This window comes from Salmo trutta, unplaced genomic scaffold (assembly GCF_901001165.1).
Source record: "Salmo trutta unplaced genomic scaffold, fSalTru1.1, whole genome shotgun sequence".
Taxonomy (NCBI): Eukaryota; Metazoa; Chordata; class Actinopteri; order Salmoniformes; family Salmonidae; genus Salmo; species Salmo trutta.
Genome location: NW_021822630.1, coordinates 466,133 through 489,172, shown reverse-complemented (window position 1 = coordinate 489,172; position 23,040 = coordinate 466,133). Strand labels below are relative to the sequence as shown.

The 23,040-nt window shown below is 40.6% G+C and overlaps 1 protein-coding gene across 2 annotated transcripts; it reads left to right on the top strand.

Moving 5' to 3' along the window:
* Positions 1-1,980: 1,980 nt before the first annotated feature.
* On the top strand, positions 1,981-22,242 carry LOC115183056 (syntaxin-binding protein 2-like). Of its 2 annotated transcripts, none has more exons than XM_029744417.1 (18): positions 1,981-2,046; positions 3,192-3,241; positions 3,381-3,462; positions 3,833-3,909; positions 4,047-4,122; positions 4,328-4,431; positions 4,643-4,791; positions 6,598-6,682; positions 7,509-7,639; positions 7,950-8,057; positions 8,289-8,412; positions 10,396-10,476; positions 11,846-11,987; positions 12,350-12,456; positions 12,605-12,703; positions 14,796-14,881; positions 16,707-16,864; positions 21,804-22,242. In XM_029744417.1, the coding sequence occupies exons 1-18, from the start codon at positions 2,010-2,012 to the stop codon at positions 21,881-21,883; spliced, it is 1,776 nt and encodes a 591-aa protein (XP_029600277.1). In that variant the 5' UTR covers positions 1,981-2,009; the 3' UTR covers positions 21,884-22,242. The 2 variants fall into 2 exon arrangements, with proteins under 2 accessions (XP_029600277.1, XP_029600275.1); XM_029744415.1 differs by having other exon boundaries at positions 16,704-16,864.
* Positions 22,243-23,040: the final 798 nt, after the last annotated feature.

Below are 23,040 nucleotides of genomic sequence, written 5' to 3'. Positions count from 1 at the left end.
GGGTAGAACAACAGATTTTTTTACCTTGTCAGCTCAGGATTTGATCTTGCAACCTTTGCGGTTACAAGTCCAACACTCTAACCACTAGGCTACCTGCCGCCCCAAGTAACTGACGCAAGCAGTAAAATTAGATTTAAAAAAACAGATAAAAAACCACCTTATGGAACAGCGGGGACCATGAAGCAACACAAACATTGGCACAGACACATGCACATACACACACGCACGCACGCACGCATGCACGCACACACACACACACACACACGATAACATACGCATTGTACATACACATGGATTTAGTACTGTAGATATATGGTAGTGGTGGAGTAGGGGCCTGAGGGCACACAGTGTGTTGTGAAATCTGTGAATGTATTGTAATGTTTTTAAAATTGTACAAACTGCCTTAATTTTGCTGGACCCCAGGAAGAGTAGCTGCTGCTTTGGCAGCAGCTAATGGGGATCCATAATCAATACAAATGCAAAACATACAGCATATGTTTTGCTTACACTTATCCAGACCCTTTAGATTGGCAGACATGGAAGGTATAGATGCATGAGGGTTGTTTTTTCCATAGGGAATCACTTTTTCTCACACCTTCAGTAATAGTATCTCTCCAATTTCCATGTTATTTGTATTAGGTGGGTTACATCGACCTCAACCTGTCTGAGTATGCAGGCTCTGGGTGTGTGACCCGACACTGCCTCCTAGAGGGATATATGAACAAGGACAACAAGCTGGACAACTCCCTTCTCAAGATCAGTCACAATTATTTAGGTCCAAATGGGACCCTACTCCCTTTATAGTGCACTCCTTTTGACCAGACCCCCTTAGGTCCTGGCTAAAAGGAGTGCACTATAAAGGAGAATAGGAAAAGTAGATTGTCCTCAGACAGCAGAGCTTATGTCATAGTGAAAGAACAAAAAGTGGGTGCTCTTAGAGTAATGGAAGTTTGCAGTTGATAAGTACATTTGGTGAAAACAAAGTCTTGTAACAAAACCAATCCTGTGTAACATGTTTGATTTATTGGTTAGACTTAGACTTGTGTGGTTAACCTAACGATCTCTGTTTAATATGCTTGTACTTATCAGGCAAACACACCAACTCAAAGAGATGCACCAATTAACTATCCTCATCAAACTGCAACCACCAACAACTTCATCGCCAACTGCAACCACCAATTTGAAGTGAACCCCACAATGTATTTCAGGTTCATCAGAGGACACCCTGAGAAGGCAGCTGGCGATGAAGCGGGGGCTGCTGCTGGATGCCATGCTCAGTTAGAACCCGGAGGCAAAGGAGAGAGCCAGAGTTGCCGGTCAGTTGACTCGGGTTGGGAACACACGGCTGGATGGCCAGGATGTGTTTGAAAATCTCTGCCTGGAGAGCTTGGGCTCAGTATTTGAGCTCCCTCATCCCATGGAGGGTACTTTGAACTTGATGCTGGTTTCAAGAACACAGATTAATCCTAGCCTATGTAGGATTAAAAACATGACATATTACCCAATAGAGAATGCTAATGCTTAGTATCTATATCTATTACAGAAGCTGGACTTGCACTCTTTGTTGGTCAGGATGGCAGCACAACCCTTGGTGTCACTCACATACAGAACAGGTAGCCTCTTGAAGATGGATCTCAACTGATCCTTTAATTGTCATATGTTGATTCCAATGTAATGAGATTCTGATTCTAAATTGGATTTCTAGTGATGCTCAACGGGGACTCCCATGCTGAAAGTTAAGAGAATGTCATCATAATGAAATAAATATATTGAAATAAAGATGTTTCGCACCCAAACCACAAGAAAATATTATTTTCTTTGCTCCTAATACTATATCAGAGACCTACTGTAAATGACTATTGTTTTAATGCAAATGCACTCATGAAGAATATTAATAACGCTTTAGTCAAATTGGAAGCTCTTATTTGCTTATTATTTTTGAGTGCATTTGAACACTTTTCTTGCTTTGATAAACGAAGCGGAAAAATTGGCAACACGGAAGTGTCAAGATGGCTCCAAGCGGACTGAAGGCGGTGGTCGGAGAGAGTAAGTCAAGAAACTTGTTCATTTTATAACTATCAAATCTCTATTGTTCGATGGTAGAAATATTGAATGTTTTATACCATCAAGCTTTTAGCTTGTTGTCACGAAAATTAAGAACAGAAAACATCCAAACAAACTGCCTGGTTTAGTTAGCGATACATAGCTTTCGTCACTCAAGCAAGTTGCTTCCTAGTAATGCCTGGCCGTGGTTGATAGCTAGCTGTCATTAGGCTATTTACAATTGAAATATAAAATGTGACTGGGAAGAGTATGCCTTATCACTAGTTGTAGTATTTCAAGTAGGCTCTAAAACCTGAGTGTTTTGCTGACAAGAAACGTTTGGTCATACGCACATCCTTAAAAACATAGGTGCTGGGCTAATGAAGAATACTAAATAAAGAACAAGAAGTCCCGCACACTGTTAAAGCTCCCAATTCACAGATTCGAAACGGATCCTCGTCATGTCGAACAAACTGAGTGCTTACATCCCAAAATATACAAATGTCACCTCACATGACCATTGCGGACATGACGCATGGTGGATGCAAAATAATTTATCTCTAATAATTTAATAACAATGAGATGGGTACATGTAGTCGTTCCAGAAAATAATATATATGACCTGGAAGGCAAGACAAATCAAAATGGCATTCATGTAAAAAATGGTCTGATATCAAACTCCTGGTTCAGACCTCTAGGAGACATCAAGTTGGGCATCAAGTTGGGTGTAGCTAGTTGATTGTGGGTTGCCTTGTGATCAACTATGCATGTGAAGGAAGTCAATGTGTACCTACTACCTGTATAAGTTCCTTTGCCTTTTACTACCCAATTAGTTACTGTTTGACACTGGCTAACAAATGCCATCTGAAAAAACATAGATCAATTGGGTCAACTTTAAGAGATCTCTGTATGGAACCAGGAAAAAAACAGATTCCAGACCCTAGACTACTGTTGTCTATTTCCTTATTTTTTTTGCCTCTTGCCAGGCCGTCATTGTAAATAAGATTTTTCTTAATTGACCGCCCCCAGGTAAAATAAACACCACTACGTATTCTAAATCTAAAATGCAACAGAGTTGTTGGACACATTTCAGTTTTGGTACTGTAATATTTCATAGTTCCTTTGTCTGTCTTTCCTCATCTCTTAAGAAATCCTGAATGGAGTTATCAAAAGTGTGAAGAAGGATGGAGAATGGAAGGTATTGTAAAAAGTATTTAGTGTTGCTCTGAAAAGATCCAGGTCAAAATACATAATGTCTGACTCTGTCAAATTGTCTATCATGATAGCCTAATGATCAATTGAATATTAATTGATAACGGCCATCTCTGTTTGTCCAGGTGCTCATTGTGGACCACATCAGCATGCGAATCCTGTCGTCCTGCTGCAAGATGTCAGATATCATGGCAGAGGGGGTGACTAGTAAGTGTTGGGATGGCCAGTGGGATAGGCTACTTGTATTTGTCAACAACTATTTATTATATCAAGGGACACCCCAGGCATCATTCTAAACTAGGGTCAGAGTAGACCTGGGTTGAAACAGTGTTTGTTTTCTTTCAAATACTTAAGCTGTGCTTGACTGAGCTTGTCTGGTGCAATGGAATAAAAAGCCCCAAAAGTACAAACCCAACCCCTCCCATCTGGCACTCGAGACAGGCTCAATTAAACGGTATTTGAAAGAAAAACAATTTGAACCCCGGGATGGGTCATAGTGTGAGGAAGTGAGTGTCTGTGGAGGTGTTCTTCAGTTAAGTTAGTCACTGTACATCCTATCTTCCTTTTCCTCCCACAGTTGTGGAGGACATCAACAAGCGCAGGGAACCCATCTCCAGCCTGGAGGCCATTTATCTGATCTCTCCTTCAAAGAAGGTGAGAAGTGTTTCCCCTGTCATTCCCACTTTCACTGTCATCAACTGCCATATCCTGTACTGCTGTAAAGCCATCTCACACTCTTCATCTTCCTCTTTTTCTCTTTCTCCTGTGTGTGTGTGTGCGGATGTTCTCAGTCAGTTCATGCGCTTATCAATGACTTCAAAGAGATTGCATTCACCTACAAAGCAGCGCACATCTTCTTTACAGACAGTAAGACCTTTTGTTTTAAAGTATTATAAAACTTCATTTAAAACTATACTCTTCCCTCGTCTGATACAAAAAATGTTGTTTTGTCATTCTGGTCATGTTTCTCTTGAATGAGATTTTAAATCTTAATGAGATGAACCTTGTAAATTGACTAAAAGCATGAATGTTTAGCAAACTGTTGGTTTTGTGACAATCACCTATCCTGCAGATTGCCCAGATGCTCTGTTTGCTGACATTGGCAAGTCCAGAGTTGCCAGAGTCATCAAGACTCTGAAGGAGATCAACGTGGCTTTCCTGCCGTATGAATCCCAGGTGGGTACCTACCTACAGCACCTTCTTTGAACTTCACTCAACTCTGGTCGCATGGCCAAATTGGAAAAAGTCTCATCTTGCCGCCTCCCATTGAAAATGACACATTTTATGGTAGTTTGATCGCTCTAAGGAGTATCCAGTGAAAATGCCCAGTAATTGTAAGCTCTCGGTCTCACTCCTTCATGCCCTTCCTCTCCCTTCACTATTCTAGGTATTTTCCTTGGACGATCCCAGCTCCCTGCACTTGTTCTACAGTCCAGTTGGAGATGGGAATAAAGACAGAATGATGGAGAATCTGGCAGAGCAAATCGCCACCCTCTGTGACACCTTGAAGGAGTACCCTGCCATCCGCTATCGCAGGTACCTATACACACCATACCCTAACTTAGACATGTTGGATAAATACAGGCATGCAAGTGCTACCAGAGGTTTCAGTGGCAATTGGGTGCTCATCTGAGTAAAGAGATACTTTTGTCCTCCAATAGTGGAAAAAGATAGCAATACCCCAAATCGATCGCGAATTGTCACTTTTTCAAAGCTCATCACACAGGTCTTAAATAGAGAGCCTGTCTTCAATGGTCTTTTTGCACGTCTTTTTCTCTTGGGTAAAGTGCCTTGCAAAAGTATTCATCCCTCTTGGCGTTTTCCCTATTTTGTTGGATTTCATGTGATGGACATACACAAAATAGACCAAATTGATGAAATCAAAAAATTATCAAATTCAAACAAATAAAAAACCGAAAAGTGGTGCGTGCATATATATGTATTTGCTATGAAGCCCCTAAATAAGATCTGGTTCAACCAATTACCTTCAGTAGTCACACAATTAGTTAAATTGCATGCAGGTGGACTAAGTGTCACATGATCTTTCACATGATCTCAGTGTATATATACACCTGTTCTGAAAGGCCCCAGAGCCTGCAAGGGGCACCACCAAGCAAGTGGCACCATGAAGACCAAGGAGCTCTCCAAACAGGTCAGGGACAAAGTTGTGGAGAAGTACAGATCAGGATTGGGTTATAAAAAAATATCTGAAACTTTGATCATCCCACGGAGCACCATTTAAATACATTATTAAAAAATGGATAGAATATGGCACCACAACAAACCTGCCAAGAGGGGGCTGCCCACCAAAACTCACGGACCAGGCAAGGAGGGCCTGGTCCGTGCCAACAAAGAGACCAAAGATAACCCTGAAGGAGCTGCAAAGCTCCACAGCGGAGATTGGAGTATCTGTTCATAGGAACACTTTAAGCCGTACACTCCACAGAGCTGGGCTTTATGGAAGAGTGGCCAGAAAAAAGCCATTGCTTAAAGAAAAAATAAGCAAACACGTTTGGTATTCGCCAAAAGGCAGGTGGGAGACTCCCTAAACATATGGAAGAAGGTACTCTGGTCAGATGAGACTAAAATGTAGGAAAACGCAATGTCTGGCGCAAACTCAACACCTCTCATCACCCCAAGAATACCATCCCCATAGTGAAACATGGTGGTGGATGCATCATGCTGTGGGGATGTTTTTCATCGGCAGGGACTGGGAAATGAGTCAGAATTGAAGGAATGATGGATGGCGCAAAATACAGGGACATTCTTGAGGGAAACCTGTTTCAGTCTTCCAGAGATTTGAGACTGGGACGGAGGTTCACCTTCCAGCAGGACAATGACCCTAAGCATACTGTTAAGCAACACTCAAGTGGTTTTAAGGGGAAACATTTAAATGTCTTGGAATGGCCTAGTCAAAGCCCAGACCTCAATCCAATTGAGAATCTGTGGTATGACTTAAAGATTGCTGTACACCAGTGGAACTCATCCAACTTGAAGGAGCTGGAGCAGTTTTGCCTTGAAGAATGGGCAAAAATCCCCAGTGGTTAGATGTGCCAAGCTTGTGGCTCTACCAAGTATTGACTTTGGGGGGGTGAATATTTATGTATGCTCAATGTTTCATTTTTTTGTCTTATTTCTTGTTTGTTTAACAATGAGTATTTTGCATCTTCAAAGTCATAGGCATGTTGTGTAAATCAAATGATACAACCCCCCCCCCCAAAAAAAAAATCTATTTTAATTCCAGGTTATAAGGCAACAAAATAGGAAAAATGCCAAGGGGGATGAATACTTTCGCAAGCTACTGTACTTGAGTTACCCTCTCTTTCTTTCTCTCCCTCATAGCGGTCCTGATGAGAATGCCAGACTGGCTGAGGAGGTGTATCAGCGTCTGAACACCCATAAAGCAGACAACCCCAGCATGGGAGAGGTGAGGGGACACCAACGCCTCACCACCTCTCGCAATACACAACACTTCTTTACAGTACTAATAGTACCATGTCTGCTTGGCTCAAAATGACCATTCACTCCCTGAAAATACACTGCATTGAATGAACCCATCAAATATCTGAAACCATCAAATGATTTGTCTTTATGATACTAGTCTTATGATTATTGAAACATTTTGAGAGTCTTACGTCCTATGGGAGTTTCTCATAGCTACTTCTACTTTCTCACTTGATTTCCTGTTAATTATCTTTCACACTCTCTGCTCGGCTGCATTTTCTCTCCTTTTCTGTCTTTCCTAGCTGGCATTTCCTTAAGCCTGTGTTGGACTTCTGAAGGCATGTATTCATTTGATATCATTTCTGCTCTTATCTTCTCCATGGTGTCTCTGCCCAGCACAGTAATACCATTTTCACACTATCGTGCAGAACTGTACGGTTTATGTTTTTTTCACAACAAAATATCCACTGTGGTGGGTGCATAAGCAGGCCAGTGCATTACAGTGTGAGAAGGGTATTAGAATACACAAGGAATATATATTTTCTTGTTATTGTGGTTGTACTTTAGAAGAAGAAGAACTATTCTGAATGTGGTAAAGTCTGATAGTGGCACTAACTGGGTGACTTGTTGGTTAAACCTGTTACCCAAAAGCATTCCTGACATTCTATTGTGGAGCTAGAGGCAATAGATTTGATATAAAACAATATGTCCTTTCTGCCAAAGCATTGAAGTGGTTAACTGGTAAATAATAAGTTACATTTCTAGGTATCATTTCTTGCCCTGACATGAAATGTCCGATGCGTTTTCAGGGTCCTGACAAGGCCAGGTCACAGCTATTAATTGTGGATCGTGGCTTTGACCCCATCTCTCCCATTCTGCACGAGCTGACTTTTCAGGCCATGGTCTATGACCTTCTGGACATCAAACAGGACATCTACAAGTAGGCTTAGTTTGGCAACCTACTCCCAATATAGTGCACTACTTTTGACCAGGGCCTATGATGAACATATGGAAAATGCTATACAGACACTCCTGACCTGGAAAACGATTCTTCATTTCAGAATTGGTTAAGGGTTAGTTTTACATTTTGGTTAGTCATTTTACAGGTATAACCTTTCTCCGACATTATTATTGTTAATTTAATGTACATACATACATAGTATGAATGTATACTTGCCTTCTTCTACTTATGGTATGATCTGTATCTGTCATATGGTATCCCTGTATACTACAATCCCTGTGTGTTGTAGATATCAGACGACTGGGATCGGGGACTCCAAGGAGAAGGAGGTTCTCCTGGACGAAGATGATGAGCTGTGGATCCAGCTGAGACACATGCACATAGCTGACGTCACCAAGTAAGACACACAATCATTAAGATTGCATACAACTAGTGTTTTTAACTAATCTAACCTCAACCAATAAGAGATGATATGATCCAGAGTTGGTTGAGGTAAGTTTAGTGTTCTATTCAGGAAGTGAATTATAAAAATTAATATTGTGAATACTCTTTCTTAATTGAACACTGAATTGTACCCAACCCTGGTATAGTCTTTGTCAGATGTTGATGCTCATTGTTCGTGTTCCAGGAAAGTGACGGAGCTGCTGCGTGTGTTCTGTGAGAGCAAGAGGATGTCCACTGATAAGGCCAATATCAAAGACCTGTCTCAGATGCTGAAGAAGATGCCACAGTACCAGAAGGAACTCAGCTTGGTGGGTATTCCTTGTCTTTCCATCTAAAATCAGTCGATTGGTTGAGACTGGCTTTCATGTCTCTTCAGTGATCACATACTGTCAGTCTAAATGTCAACGCGTGTTCTATTCCCATTAATAGCATATAGAAAAGCACCTGGGTGTTTTGGCAAAGACATGGGCCATGTTCCAATGTCCATACTAGCAAACAGTATGTTCTTTACCTGCAACGCTGAAAGCATAGTGCAAGCTACTTTCGTGTCTTGACTATCATTAATGTGTTCGGCTGTTATTTTATAAAATGATTACGTACCACGTTCAATTATTACGCGATTAAATTAATCCTATAACAATTAAGTAGTAGTCTGGGGCACCACGGAAAGTTATTTAACGCGTTACTATCTCCTGACTAAACTCTAATATAAATATCTCTTACATCAGTCAGTCAGTTCATTAATTCTTATTTACCGTCAGTCTCGTTCTGAATGTCGCCTATGATCCTCACCCAAAAGGGCAAGTCATTGTTCTCGGGCGTGAGCTGCACGTAAAAAAGCAGTGAATTTTACCCTCAAGGGGTGCGAGCCTGATTTTAATTTAAATGAATAGGAGAGTATTACCCTCTGCAAACGTTGCGCATCAAGGGGAGCAGGCCACTTTTATAATGCATGTCCAGTAGTATTTCTTCATTCTACTGTGCCTTCAGAAAGTATTCACACTCCTTAACTTTTTCCACATTTTGTTTTGTTACAGCCTGAATTTGAAATTGATTAAATTAAAATGTTGTCACTGGCCTACACACAATACTCCATAATGTAAAATTGTGTTGAATCAATAAGTATTCAACTTCTTGGTTATGGCAAGCCTAAATATGTTCAGGAGTAAACATTTGCTTAAGTTACACAAGTTGGATTCACTCTGTGTGCAATAATAGTGTTTATGAATTTTGAATGATTACCTCATCTCTGTACCCCACACACAATTATTTGTAAGGTCCCTCAGTTGAGCAGTGAATTTCAAACACAGATTCAACCACAAAGACCGGTGATGTTTTCTAATGCCTCGCAAAGAAGGGCCACCTATTGGTAGATGGGTAAAAAAAATAAAGAATACAGACTCTGAATATCCCTTTGAGCATGGTGGTTATTAATTACACTTTGGATGGTGTATCAATACACCCAGTCACTACACGCATACAGGAGTCCTTCCTAACTCAGTTGCCGGAGAGGAAGGAAACTGCTCAGGGATTTCACAATGTTACAGAAATTATTGGCTGTTTATAGAAGAAAATTAGGGATGGATCAACAACATTGTAGTTACTCCACAATACTAACCTAATTGACAGAGTGAAATGAAGGAAGCCTGTTCAGAGTAATCTTTAAGGACTGGGTAATTTTTCAGGATTCAACAATAAATAGAATGGAGCTAAGCACAGGCAAAATCCTAGAGGAAAAGCGAGTTCAGTCTGCTTTCCACCAGACACTGGGAGGTTAATTCACCTTTCAGCTGGACAATAACCTAAAACACAAGGCCAAATCTACACTGGAGTTGCTTACCAAGAAGACAGTGAATGTTCCTGAGTTGCCGAGTTAGTTTTGACTTAAATCTGTCAAGACCTGAAAATGGTTGTCTAGCAATGATCAACAACCAATTTGACAGATTTGTTAAATAATAATTGGGAAATGTTGCACAATCCAGATTTGGAAAGCTCTTAGAGACCCAGAAAGACTCACAGCTGTATAATCAAAGGTGCTTCTACAAAGTATTGACTCAGGGGTGTGTGAACTTGTGAAAATGAGATACTGTATTTCACCCCCCACACACAATTAAATATTTCTTAAAACATGTTTTGATTGTGTCATTATAGGGTAGTGTGTGTGTAGATGGATTAAATTCTAGTTTCTCATCCATTTGGATTTCAGGCTGTAACAACAAAGTGGAGTATTATTATAGTGTGGAGTGATGACATCAACTTTTTATTAGTTAATAAGTAATGTTTGATTGCAGTACTCCACTCACCTGCACCTGGCTGAGGCCTGCATGAAGAACTTCAAAGCCTCGGTGAACAAGCTGTGTGAGGTGGAACAGGTCAGTGTTACTACAAAAGTCCCAAATGGTACCCTATTCTCTATATAGTGCACTACTTTTGACCAAGACCCACAGGGATCTGATCAAAAGTAGTACACTATATAGGGTGCTGTCAAGCTCCCTCCCTCTCTTATGAAACCATATGCAAATGACCTGGCAGGTACTCCCAGGAGCATGTTTTTGATTCTCGGAAGTGTAAAACACAGCATGTTTTTATTCAACCTTTTAACCAGCAAGACCCTTGAGATGAATCATCTGTTTTTCAAGAGCGACCTATAGCATTTTAATTGTTTGTGTTCTGTGATTTTCCCATCTTTCCTTACATCCGTTCTACACTGAAATGTTTATTTTCCCAAACTGATATCCTCCTCCTTCCTTATATATGTTTTTTTATATATAGAAAACAATCTTGAATAATCACATCCCTGGTTGTTAGCCTTAGGTGGTTAAACCATGAATGACCAGGTCACTATGATGTTGTGTAATATATTTTAATATTTAGAACTATCGTGTCATATAATAATGCTCGCCCACTCACCCCATCTAGCCTCCACTGGGGTGCTGACCCCCCCCCCCACGTTCCCATCTCTATTTTTACCTCTGAGTCTCATAAAAGCTTCATAGGCTGCTTCTTCCCAAATGGCACGCTATTCACTAGTGCACTACTTTTGACAAGCGCTTACTTTTCACCAGAGCCCTATGTGTCCTGGTCAAAGGTAGTGCACTATATAGGGAATAGGGTGCCATTTGAGACTCAGACATTGTCTGACGCTTTCTGGCGGCCTAGTGGGCATCCACTTCACTAATGTTGTGTAAAGGGCTTGAAACGAGACGTGTCGCACACCTGGATCAACTGTCCCTCTCTGAACCTACAGTAATGCACAGGAAGCTGTTATGTCATGCCTAGTCTTTTAAAGACCATTCATGTTGCCAGGCTGTTATTACTACATCCATCCATCCATCCACGTCTTCCAGAAATCTTACACCATAAGGCATCAAACATCTGACTATAACCCCTTTCCCTTCCTAGTTCCCAGAACAGCTCCTACTTTCTCCCTCAACACAATTACTACATCTCAAATGGCACCCTAGTCTTTATTTAGTGCATTACTAATAGCGTGCCATTTGGGATGCAAGCATTGTTTTGGTCTTAATAGTTCTAATAGCTCCGCACAGGATTGTTTTTGATAGTCTGTAATATAGTAGGTTTAGTGGTCGATCATTTGAGACATTCCTAGCATGTCCAGGAGTGATGTAATCTGGGGCTGGTTGTGGGATTATGATCTGAAGTGTTAATGCATTGATGTAGATGGGGAGGACTTAAAAGCATCATTCTCTGATTGTTGTTTTCCCCTTATATGTTTCCCAGGACCTGGCCATGGGGACTGATGTAGATGGGGAACCCCTGAAGGATGCCATGAAGAGCATCGTCCCTGTACTCCTCAACACCGACATCGAACCCTACGACAAGATCCGCATCATACTGCTCTATATCTTCCACAAGAAGAAGGGTAGGTCAACAGAATGGCACTGGCTGCATGATCCCAATGTGTCCACTTTCTGTCAGTGCATTGTCAAGATACACACAGCAGGTACAGCAATATGAGTGTTTCTAATATGATACGACACAGCTACTACACCACATGACCGCTATTGAAATTAAAGAGGAGCAGATGGTGATCTTTAGGTTGAGCACTTGGCTCTACTCTGTATATAATGTTGGTCTCTGTAAGGATATATGTGGTTACTGTTGATCCTCGTGGAATGACAACAGGCTAGCTAATGAATCAGTTTTGATTAGGTTAACTTGGTGATGAGTCTTCATTACCTTCTCCAGCTCTACTCTGTATAACGGTGGCCTCCTCACACACAGGCATTGGAGAGGAGAACCTGACCAAGTTAATCCAGCATGCCAACGTGCAGGCAAACACCAACATCATCACCAACCTACAGCACCTGGGCTGCCCCATCATCGCTGGGGTCAGTAGGGCTCTGTCTGTCCGTCCCTCGCTCGCTCCTCTAACTGTCTCTCTGTTGCTCTCTCTCACACATTGAACAATTGCATCTCTTTACAGTGAAGCCTTTTTTCCCCTTGTTTATATTTGAATGATGTGAAATGTTGTTTCAGGCTCCCAATGCTGGGAAAACACTGCCTGAGAAGAAAGAGCGCAAGGAGAGCACGTACCAGCTCTCTCGATGGACACCCACCATCAAAGATGTGATGGAGGTATGGAAGAGAAGGATAGACAGACAGTGTGGTAGAGGACTTCACATGTCCAAATTGTTGGACCTGTTCCGAAATGGGCCTGGGGCTTTCCCACCCGGACCCGATATGTATACATTTTTTAAATATAGAGACACTTTCCGAACGGACCCGGGACAAGTAGACCCGTTCCATATAGACCTGGTCGGATCCAGACCCGGTCCGATCTGAATGAGGGAAGCAGCAGAAAAGTACATTTTTAAGATACTTTATTAACCAGAGCTGATAAAGTGTGAGGAAGAGAGGTGGCTGTCTAGCAGGGACCGTGCTGTGTGTCTGAACTGTGAGAGCGAGGGAAGGAGAGACTCCAAGAAAGACTTGTGCTATAGTAGACCAATAGCTGATATAGTTAGGTTATTTATTATTCAATATGATTACATAGTGCCTGTCTTGACTGCATCAAACATGAAGCTAGTCTAATTGAGGCTGCATGCACTTTCTTGTCTTACACAGTTACAAATAACACCATTCAGATTATTACGTAGCAGCCTACCTCTTGGTTGTTGTAGCCTTTCGTTCTCCTTTAACAGTTAATACCGTCATTTTAATTCCATTGATTATATATCTCCTAACTTTTGCCAGACACGGAGGGTCTGACTGTAGCCTATTGCCGCTTTGATTACTTATGCTTGGCCAACAACAAGCTCTAAGCGCCGCTCTCGTGAAAAGCAACATATATTATACAATTTCTCTCCCTGCAGCCGTCGCATTCGGACCTGTATGAGTCCTTCTGGACAAGTCCGTTAAAATTACATATACCGTGACAATAATATAAGACGTGTGACATTATTTAGAATTCTGGATCCAGATGGGTATTTTGGTACAGGTGGATCCGTGAACAGCTGACTTAAGCCAGGACTGCCGGGCATTCCGTTTTGGCGGTAACATGGACTCTAAACAAAGTGATTAAACTTTGTTGCTCCTTGCTGAAACATGCAACAAAAACACCCCCCACAATGCAGCAGCACACAGAAATAGAATTGGCTTGGAACCTATAACCCTGGCAATTTGACTGGTAAACTCATGGGTACACTCGCAATGGCTTTCTGATATAGACCCAGTCGGTATTAGATAGAACGTCACGACCCTGCCCGTCTGTGGGGAAGACAACCTGTGGTTACCCCAGTGGCTCACAGCAAAAACCTTTTTCAACCACAATTTCCTTGTTTTAGTCAATTACAAAAATACATTGAAGAAAAGTACAGATCTAAAGATTACGTTTCAACGTTGCCTACTCTCTAGCATTCTCACTGCTTATTAAAAAAAAACGCAAGGCTTCCCACATCCCCCTTTTCTGTTTGCTTGAGTGAGCGTGCTAGCTACCGACTGGAACATTAAGCTAGCCAAGACCAACAACTCAAACAAACAGACTATACAAGTAGTGAGTGGAGTTAGAAACGGGCTGTACTAAACAAGTTAAATGTCTTGTGATTAAATGTTTTCCAAACACATAGCTATGTGTAGCCTACTTTTTGACCTGGCTACCTGTATATTAACAACACAGCAGCTTTTCTGCATGTTTTGTTGTTTCTGTATAACCAAAAAAATCTATGACAGTTTCCTCTACAATGGGGAATAACAGGAAAGAAGGTTGGTTATCCCCAATTTGTGGGCGTGGTCGAATTCCTTATTACATGAGAACTGACTGGGACTATTGTGAGGCAATATTTCTATGATAATAAAGAATATTCATTCAAAAAATGTTAACTGATGTGGCTTATGCAATGGAATGTGTTTTTGTAAGGTCAGTTGAGTTGAATCAACAAATCACAGCACATATTGATGGGTATACTTCCTGCTTTGCTTCTATGGGTACATTCGCAATGGCTGCCAGTCCACCCATTATGCCATCATTGACTTGAATAGGGACGCCTATTCTATTTCTATGGCAGCACATGTAGTCAGGAGGAGTGTATTAAAAGTAATTTTTTTATGTTTTGCTATTTGAAAGGTTATTACGAAGACTGCGGTCATTTCGCTTGGCAATTACTGTCATCCAAAATTCCATGACTGTCACAGCTCAAGTCTGACCAACCCTGTCTGTCTATTTTCCCAGAATGCCATAACAGACATGTTGGACAGGAAGCAGTGGCCATTCATCTCTGACCCTGCCCCCATTAACACCACGCAGATAACTGTCAGGTGTGTATACTGTATACACCACGGGGGGGGGGGGGGCGCAACATGGAAGGGGTGGGGCTGAACCAGGGACAGAGACAGAAGGGTCACATACATTAACACTTTAACCTCACTTGTCATCTTGAAAATAGAGCTTTGTTGTAGTTATGTGAGCTGGAGAGGTGAAAAGTTAGTTGATCCAAGCTGCCATTAGACAGCCTGTGAATAATCTCCCCCGCCCCATACCAGGAGTTATTTTATTTTTAGTTTGTTGACATAGCTTGTTCATGTTGTTCAGTGCATTTGGAAAGTATTCAGACCCCTTGACTTTTTCCATATTTTTCTAACTTTATAGCCTTATTCTAAAATGTATTAATCAAAAAAAAATTATCATTCTACACACACAATACCCTAAAAGGACAAGGCAAAACAGGTTTTTAGAGATGTTTGCTAATTTATAAATAAAAAAGTATTCAGACCCTTTGCTATGAGACTTGAAATTGAGCTCAGGTTCATCCTGTTTTCATTGATCATCCTTTCTACAACAAATGCTGATGCTCCAGATACTCAACTAGTCTAAAGAAGGCCAGATGAACGTACTTTGGTGCGAAAAGGGCAAATCAATCCCAGAACAACAGCAAATTACCTTGTGAAGATGCTGGAGGAAACGGGTACAAAAGTATAACCTGAAAGGCCGCTCAGCAAGGAAGAAGCCACTGCTCCAAAACCGCCATAAAAAAGCCAGACTTTTTGGACAAAGATTGTACTTTTTAGAGAAATGTCCTCTGGTCTGATGAAATAGAAGTGTTTGGCCATAGTGACCATTATGTTTGGAGGAAAAAGAGGGTTGCTTGCAAGTCGAAGAACACCATCCCATTGCTGCAGGAGGGACTGGTTCAGAAAATAGATGGCATCATGAGGCAGGAAAATTGTGGATATATTGAAGCAACATCTCAAGACATCAGTCAGGAAGTTAAAGCTTGGTCGCAAATGTGTCTTCCAAATGGACAATGACACCAAGCATACTTCCAAAGTTGTGGCAAAATGGCTTAAGGACAACAAAGTCAAGGTATTGGAGTGGCCATCACAAAGCCTTGACCTCAATCCTATAGAAAATGTAATGGCAGAACTGAAAAAGTGTGTGCGAGCAAGGAGGCCTACAAACCAGCTCTGTCAGGAGGAATGGGCCGAAATTCTCCCAACTTATTGTGGGAAGCTTGTGGAAGGCTACCTGAAACATTTGACCCAAGTTAAACAATTTAAAAGGCAAAGCTACCAAATACTAATTGAGTGTATGTAAACTTCTGACCCACTGGGAATGTGATGAAAGAAATAAAAGCTGAAATGAATCACTCTCTACTATTATTCTGACATTTCACATTCTTAAAATAAGGTGGTGATCCTAACTGATCTAAGTCAGGGAATTTTTACTAGGATTAAATGTCAGGAATTGTGAAACTGAGTTTATTTGGCTAAGGTGCATGTAAACTTCCGACTTTAATTGCAAAAGGGTTTTCTAATGATCAATTAGCCTTTTAAAATGATACACTTGGATTAGCTAACACAACGTGCTATTGGAACACAGGAGTGATGGTTGCTGATAATGGGCCTCTGTATGCCTTTGTAGATATTCCATGAAAAATCTGCCGTTTCCAGCTACAATAGTCATTTGCAACATTAACAATGTCTACTCTGTATTTCTGATAGACATTTTTGTCCATTTAAAATAACAACATTTAAGTGACCCCAAACTTTTGTACATGTTTTTATTTTGCCGCAGCAGGTAATTTGTACATAATTAGGAATGTACATGTTTTATTATGTTAACATTTATATCATACTGCAGCAGTGCTCGGTTTGGACAATGGCATAAGAACAAGTCTCCAACGGAGTATCGTTCCGGCCCTCGGCTCATCATCTTCATGATAGGAGGTGTGTCCCACTCCGAGATGCGCTCCGCCTACGAGGTCACTCGAGCCACCGACGGAAAATGGGAGGTCCTGATTGGTAAGGAACACAATAGTTGGACTGAACCTTAATAGTGTACACTTTTATATTTAATTTAACATTTTCTTTAACCAGGCAAGGCAGTTAAATAAAAAAAAATATTTACAATGATGACACACCATGTACCCTTGTTTGGAATTCCCCTGCTGGTGGCGCTAAAAGATCCTATAGTGCCTTCAGAAACTATTCATACCCCTTGACTTATTCCACATTTTGTTGTGTTACATGTAATCCATCTTGAATTCAGGCTGTTTTTTTTCTTCTTTAGACACAATACCCCATAATGACAAGGTGAAAACATGTTTTCAGACATTTTTGCAAATGTATTGAAAATGAAATTGATATTTCTATACATCTAATTTACGTAAGTATTCACACCCCTGAGTCAATACTTTGTAGAAGCACCTTAATCCTCTGGGTAAGTCTCTAAGCGTCTTCCACACCTGGATTGTGCATTTTGTACGTTTATTATTTTCAAAATTCTTCAAGCTCTGTCAAATTGGTTGTTGATCATGGCTAGACAACCATTTTTCAGGTCTTGCTGTAGATTTAAGTCAAAACTGTAACTCGGCCACTCAGGAACATTCACTGTCTTCTTGGTAAGCAACTCCAGTGTAGATTTGGCCTTGTGTTTTAGGTTATTGTCCTGCTGTCAAGTTGAAGCAGACTGAACCAGGTCGGGCACAAAAAGCTTATTTCGCTTAAATTCTGTGCACAATTTTGTTTACATCCCTGTTAGTGAGCATTTTTCCTTTGCCGAGATAATCAATCCATCTTACAGGTGTGGCATATCAAGAAGCTGATAAAACATGATCAGTACACAGGTGCACCTTGTGCTTGGGATAGTGAAATGCCACTAAAATGTGCAGTTTTGTCACGCAACACAATGCCACAGATGTCTAACGTTTTGAAGGCATGTGCAGTTGGCATGCTGACTGCAGGAATGTCCACCAGAGCTGTTGCCAGAATTTTGTTAATTTCTCTACCATAAGCCGCCTACAACGTCATTTTAGAGAATTTGTCAGTACGTCCAACCGGCCACACAACCGCAGACCATGTGTAACCACGCCAGGACTTTCACATCCGGCTTCTTTACCTGCGGGATTGTCTCCGACCAGCCACCCGGACAGCTGATGAAACTGAGGAGTATTTCGGTCTCTAATAAAGCCATTTTGTGGGGAAAAACTCATTCTGATTGGCTGGGCCTGGCTCCCAAGTGGGTGGGTCTATGCCTTCCCAGGCCCACCCATGGCTGTGCCCAAACCCATTCATGTTAAATCCATAGATTAGGGCCTAATTAATTTATTTCAATTGACTGACTTCCTTGTATGAACTGTATCTCAGTAAAATCTTTGAAATTGTTGCATGTTGCATTTATTTTTAATCAGTACACAATGTTGTTGATCCATCCTCAATTTTATCCTATCACAGCCATTAAACTCTAACTGTTTTAATGTCACCATTGACCTCATGGTGAAATTCCTGAGCGGTTTCCTTCCTCTTCGGCAACTGAGTTAGGAATGACGCCTGTATCTTTATAGTGACCGGGTGTATTGATACGCCATCCAAAGTGTAATTAATAACTTCACCACGCTCAAAGGGATGGCTGCTTTTTTATTTTATTTATTTATTTATTTTTTAAACCCATCTCCCAATAGGTGCCTTTCTTTGCGAGGCATTGGAGAACCTCTGGTCTTTGCGGTTGAATCTGTGTTTGAAATTCACTGCTCAACTGAGGGACCTTACAATTATCTGTATGTGTGGGGTACAGAGATGAGGTAGTCATTTAAAAATCATGAAGAACACTTATTGCACATAGAGTGAGTCCATGCAACTTATTAAAGCAATATGAATGTCTAGTTTTAAATTTGGTACTTGGTAATAATGCTCGTTTAACTCTAGGAGGGGTATATCGCCCCCCCTCAGCTCCTCCTTGTAGTCTATGCAAATTATCTGATATACTGTCTAATTATGCAAACTCTGAATTACTGATTTTGGGAGATTTTAACCTGGATTGGCTTTCACCAGTATCCGATAAATTAAAAGACATTTGTACTGAGCTAAATCTAACTCAGCTGATAACTAAACCAACCCGTCCCAACTTTAAGAACCCAGTAAAATCTACTCTACTAGACATTATTCTAACAAATACCCCCCATAAATACACAGCCAGTGGGGTTTTTGCAAATGATATCAGTGACCACTGCCCTATTGCTTGTATTAGAAATACCAGGCTGAAACACTCTGATCCCTGTATAATGTCTAAGAGAAATTATAAACATTTCTCACAGCAAGCTTTTACCCTTGACTTATATAACTCTGAGTTTTTATCCACTTGCTGCTTTCTGGACCCGGTTTTAGCCCTTGCTTTTTTCTCTTCTATTGTTACCTCTATGTCTGATAAACATGCCCCGCTTAAGAAACACAGAGTAAGAAACCGAACCAGTTCTTGGTTCTCTCCTGAATTGTCAGGACTTTTCCTGCAAAAGAATCGGTCCTGGGCCTTGGCGAGGAAAACAGGTACTCCAGCTGATTGGCTGTTTTTTAGGCAATTGAGAAATAAATGTACTGCAGCTGTCAAAAAGGCAAAACCGTTAATTAACTGAAACGGGGGAATTCTGCTGTTTCTCTTCCTAAGCAAATTACCTCAGATTCCTGTATCCTAAGTGGAAAAAAATGATATTTGTGATGCTTTTAATAAGCATTTCATGTCTGCTGGTTTTTTATTTGAAAGGAAAAGTGGCCATTGTGGCACTGGCCAGTTAGTTGATTTTTCGTCTTGCTTTTCAACCGTTACTCTAAAAAATGGTAACCCTGTTTTTAGTTTCCAGAAAATAACCGAAGCAGAGGTTCTAGCTGCCCTGTGTGCCATTGATACTAAGAAATCCTTAGGCGCTGACAATTTAGACCCGTTCTTACTTAAGTGTGCTGCACCTATCATTGCTGGTTCAGTGACACACATTTTTAATCTAACATTAAGCACAGGAATTATCCCTAAGGTGTGGAAAGCAGCTTTTGTTCTGCCATTACATAAGGGAGGTGACGGTAGTGATTTGGATAACTATCGACCCATCTCTAGGCTACCTTGTCTGGCAAAGATCCTAGAATCTATAGTCAACAAACAGTTACAGTCTTTTCTTTCTGCTAACAGTATTCTTAGCACCAATCAATCTGGTTTTAGATCTAAACACAGTACCACATCGGCCACTATGCTTGTTGTAAATGATATTGCAAATGCCTTAGATGATAGAAAGCACTGTGCTGCGTTGTTTGTAGATTTGTCAAAAGCTTTTGACACTGTAGACCATGCTATCCTTTTGAGTAAGCTGTCATCTATCGGAGTGGGCACGGATGCCTGCCGATAGTCATAAAACCATCTTAAAGATAGAACTCAGGCCGTCATGGTCGACGGGGTCAAGTCTGACTCCTTACAGTTACTTAAAGGGGTCCCTCAGGGTTCAATAATTGGCCCACTATTGTTCTCACTTTATATAAACAACATTGGTGATGATGTCAGATATTGTAAATTCCATTTATATGCAGATGACACAGTGATGTACTCTATTGCTCCAACAGCGGACCAAGCTTTAATGCAGTTGGAGTCTGATTTTAGGATACTACAGGGGTCTCTTTTTAAAGCTTAAACTTGTTTTAAACGCTAAGAAAACAAATGTCATGTTTTTTTCTAGGTCTAAACTCTCAGTTAGAAACACTTTTGTAATCACTAGCTTGGATGGTACTCAAATCAAACAGGTCTCTGCATATAAATATTTAGGGGTATGGTTAGATGATAGGCTTTCTTTTAAAAAACATGTTACAGAATTGGGAAAAAAACTCAAATTCAAGATAGGGTTCCTTTATAGAAACAGGGCTTGTCTGTCCTTTGTAAATAGAAAACAAATTGTGCAGGCTACTTTTATGTCCGTTTTAGATTATGGTGATATTATCTATATGCATGCATCGGCAAACACATTAAAACCACTGGATGCTATTTACCATTGTGCACTCAGGTTTATCACGGGTGATAGTTACAAAATTCATCACTGTATCCTTTATCAACATGTGGGTTGGGCCTCTCTATCTGTGAGGCGAGAGCAACATGCTCTCTTGTTTATTTATAAAGCGCTTCTTTTAAAACTACCTCCATATATATCATCATTAATTTCCACTAGATATACAAATTTTAAAACCAGATCACAGATGTGGATTACATTAGAGACTCCTGCGGTCTCCACAGAGTTGGGTAGGACTGCCTTTAGTTCTTTTGCGCCTTATTTATGGAACAAACTGCAGATCCAACTTAAGTTAGACACTCTGGTGTCCCTTGCCCATTTTAAAAATGTTATGGAGGATCAATATGATGTTATCTGTGATTGTTTCTGTTGAATTGTGTCTTTGTTTTGTATGTTTGAAATGTTCTTGTCTGTATGCCTAAAACTGTATATGTCAACATGTTTACACAGGGCACAGCCGTAAAAGAGATCCAGGTCTCAGTCTGTTTTCCCTGTTAAAATAAAGATTATGTGACTTGTTAAGCACATTTTTACTCCTGAACCTATTTAGGCTTTCAATAGCAAAGGGGTTAAATACTTATTTACTCAAGACATTTCAGCTTAAATATTTTTAATTTGAAAACATAAAATAAAAATAATCCACTTTGACGGGGTATGGTGTGTAGGCTAGTAACAAAACATCTCTAAATTCAGGCTGTAACACAACAAAATGTGGGAAAAGTCAATACTTTCTGAAGGCACTGTATATCCCCCAGCATGCATGTTTTTTTATTTTATCTTTGTCTGGTAAATGCACCGCTAAGTCTGTCTCTCTCCATACATTTTTGTTGTGAATCTTCACAACGAATGTATGCCTCTTTGGGTTTCAGAAAAGCACTACTATTGTGTTAATGTTTCTGTATTGCCTGTTCACCTTCTCTCTATAGGTTCGTCTCACATTGTCACACCCACCAGCTTCCTAAATGACCTGAAGAAGCTGGACCTGGATCCAACTCCTGAAAGCTAGATATAACCCTCCCTTCACTCCTCGGCCTGGAAGGGAGCTGGCCTGAGTCTGCAGGGAGAATGGCTCTGAACACAAACCTGGATTCAAATTGTGTTTGTTTTCTTTCAAATATGTTGAGCGTTTTGATTAAGCCTGCTGGGAGTGCCAGATCAGTGGGGTTTGCACTTTTAGGACTGTTCCAGTGGTTATTTTGGGTTAGACAAGTTCAATTTAGTACAGTTAAAGTATTTGAAAGAACAAATACTATTTGAGCCCAGGTCTGCTCATTATGAGACGCTTGTGTACTCGTCTAACTGTAAAACAAAGTGCAGTTTTTAAGATGTAGTCATCAATAAAGGATAGTGTCTTTTGATTCTCAATCTTTTATTGAATTTCTCTTTAATTACGGTTTAAGTCAAATAAATTATGTACATACTGTAACGGTTTTGACTTGAGGTTATAATTTATAGGGGTGCCAGGTAGGTTGTGCCTACCAGAGAAAATATTAGTTTCTCCTTTTAGTTTGATAGGGAATGAGTCCCATCTGGTCCGTCAAGTCTACACCAATACAAAGGACTCATGTAAATGTCAGGATGGAAATACACGTTTCATGAACCCTTAAAACAATGGAAATAACTTCAAAACAACTGTATTCTTTTGCGTGGATGTATTAACAACATAAATGATCACACACACACAACAATATAACAATAAGGAGCTTTAAACAGCTCTGGTTCCTTCAGAAATGTCCTGTACCTCGGGCCTAAAAAGAGTCCAGCCCGGTAAACAAGTTCAGGGAACTCAACTGACCTTAGTCACGCAATGGGGGTCCGTTCATACAGTGTAGCGTAAACACAGTGTCAATCATGCAATGAAAAGAACAAATATTTTACCACACATTTCAATAAATCCTCAACTACAACTAACTACATAATTCATCATGGTATACATCACACCCAAAACAAATGAAATACCGTATACAAAAAAGGTTGTAGTCAGTCGGTCAGTCAGAGAATCCAATCCGCCGACAGATCTCCAGCGGAGAAAGGCCACGAAAACCAACGGAGGTGTAGTCCACGGAGGCAAAGAGTGGATCCGATCCTGGGTAGATTTTCTATTAGGCTACACAAAGCACACTTTTACATCAACACAACAAACGGAAGAGAGACGCTTCAGAA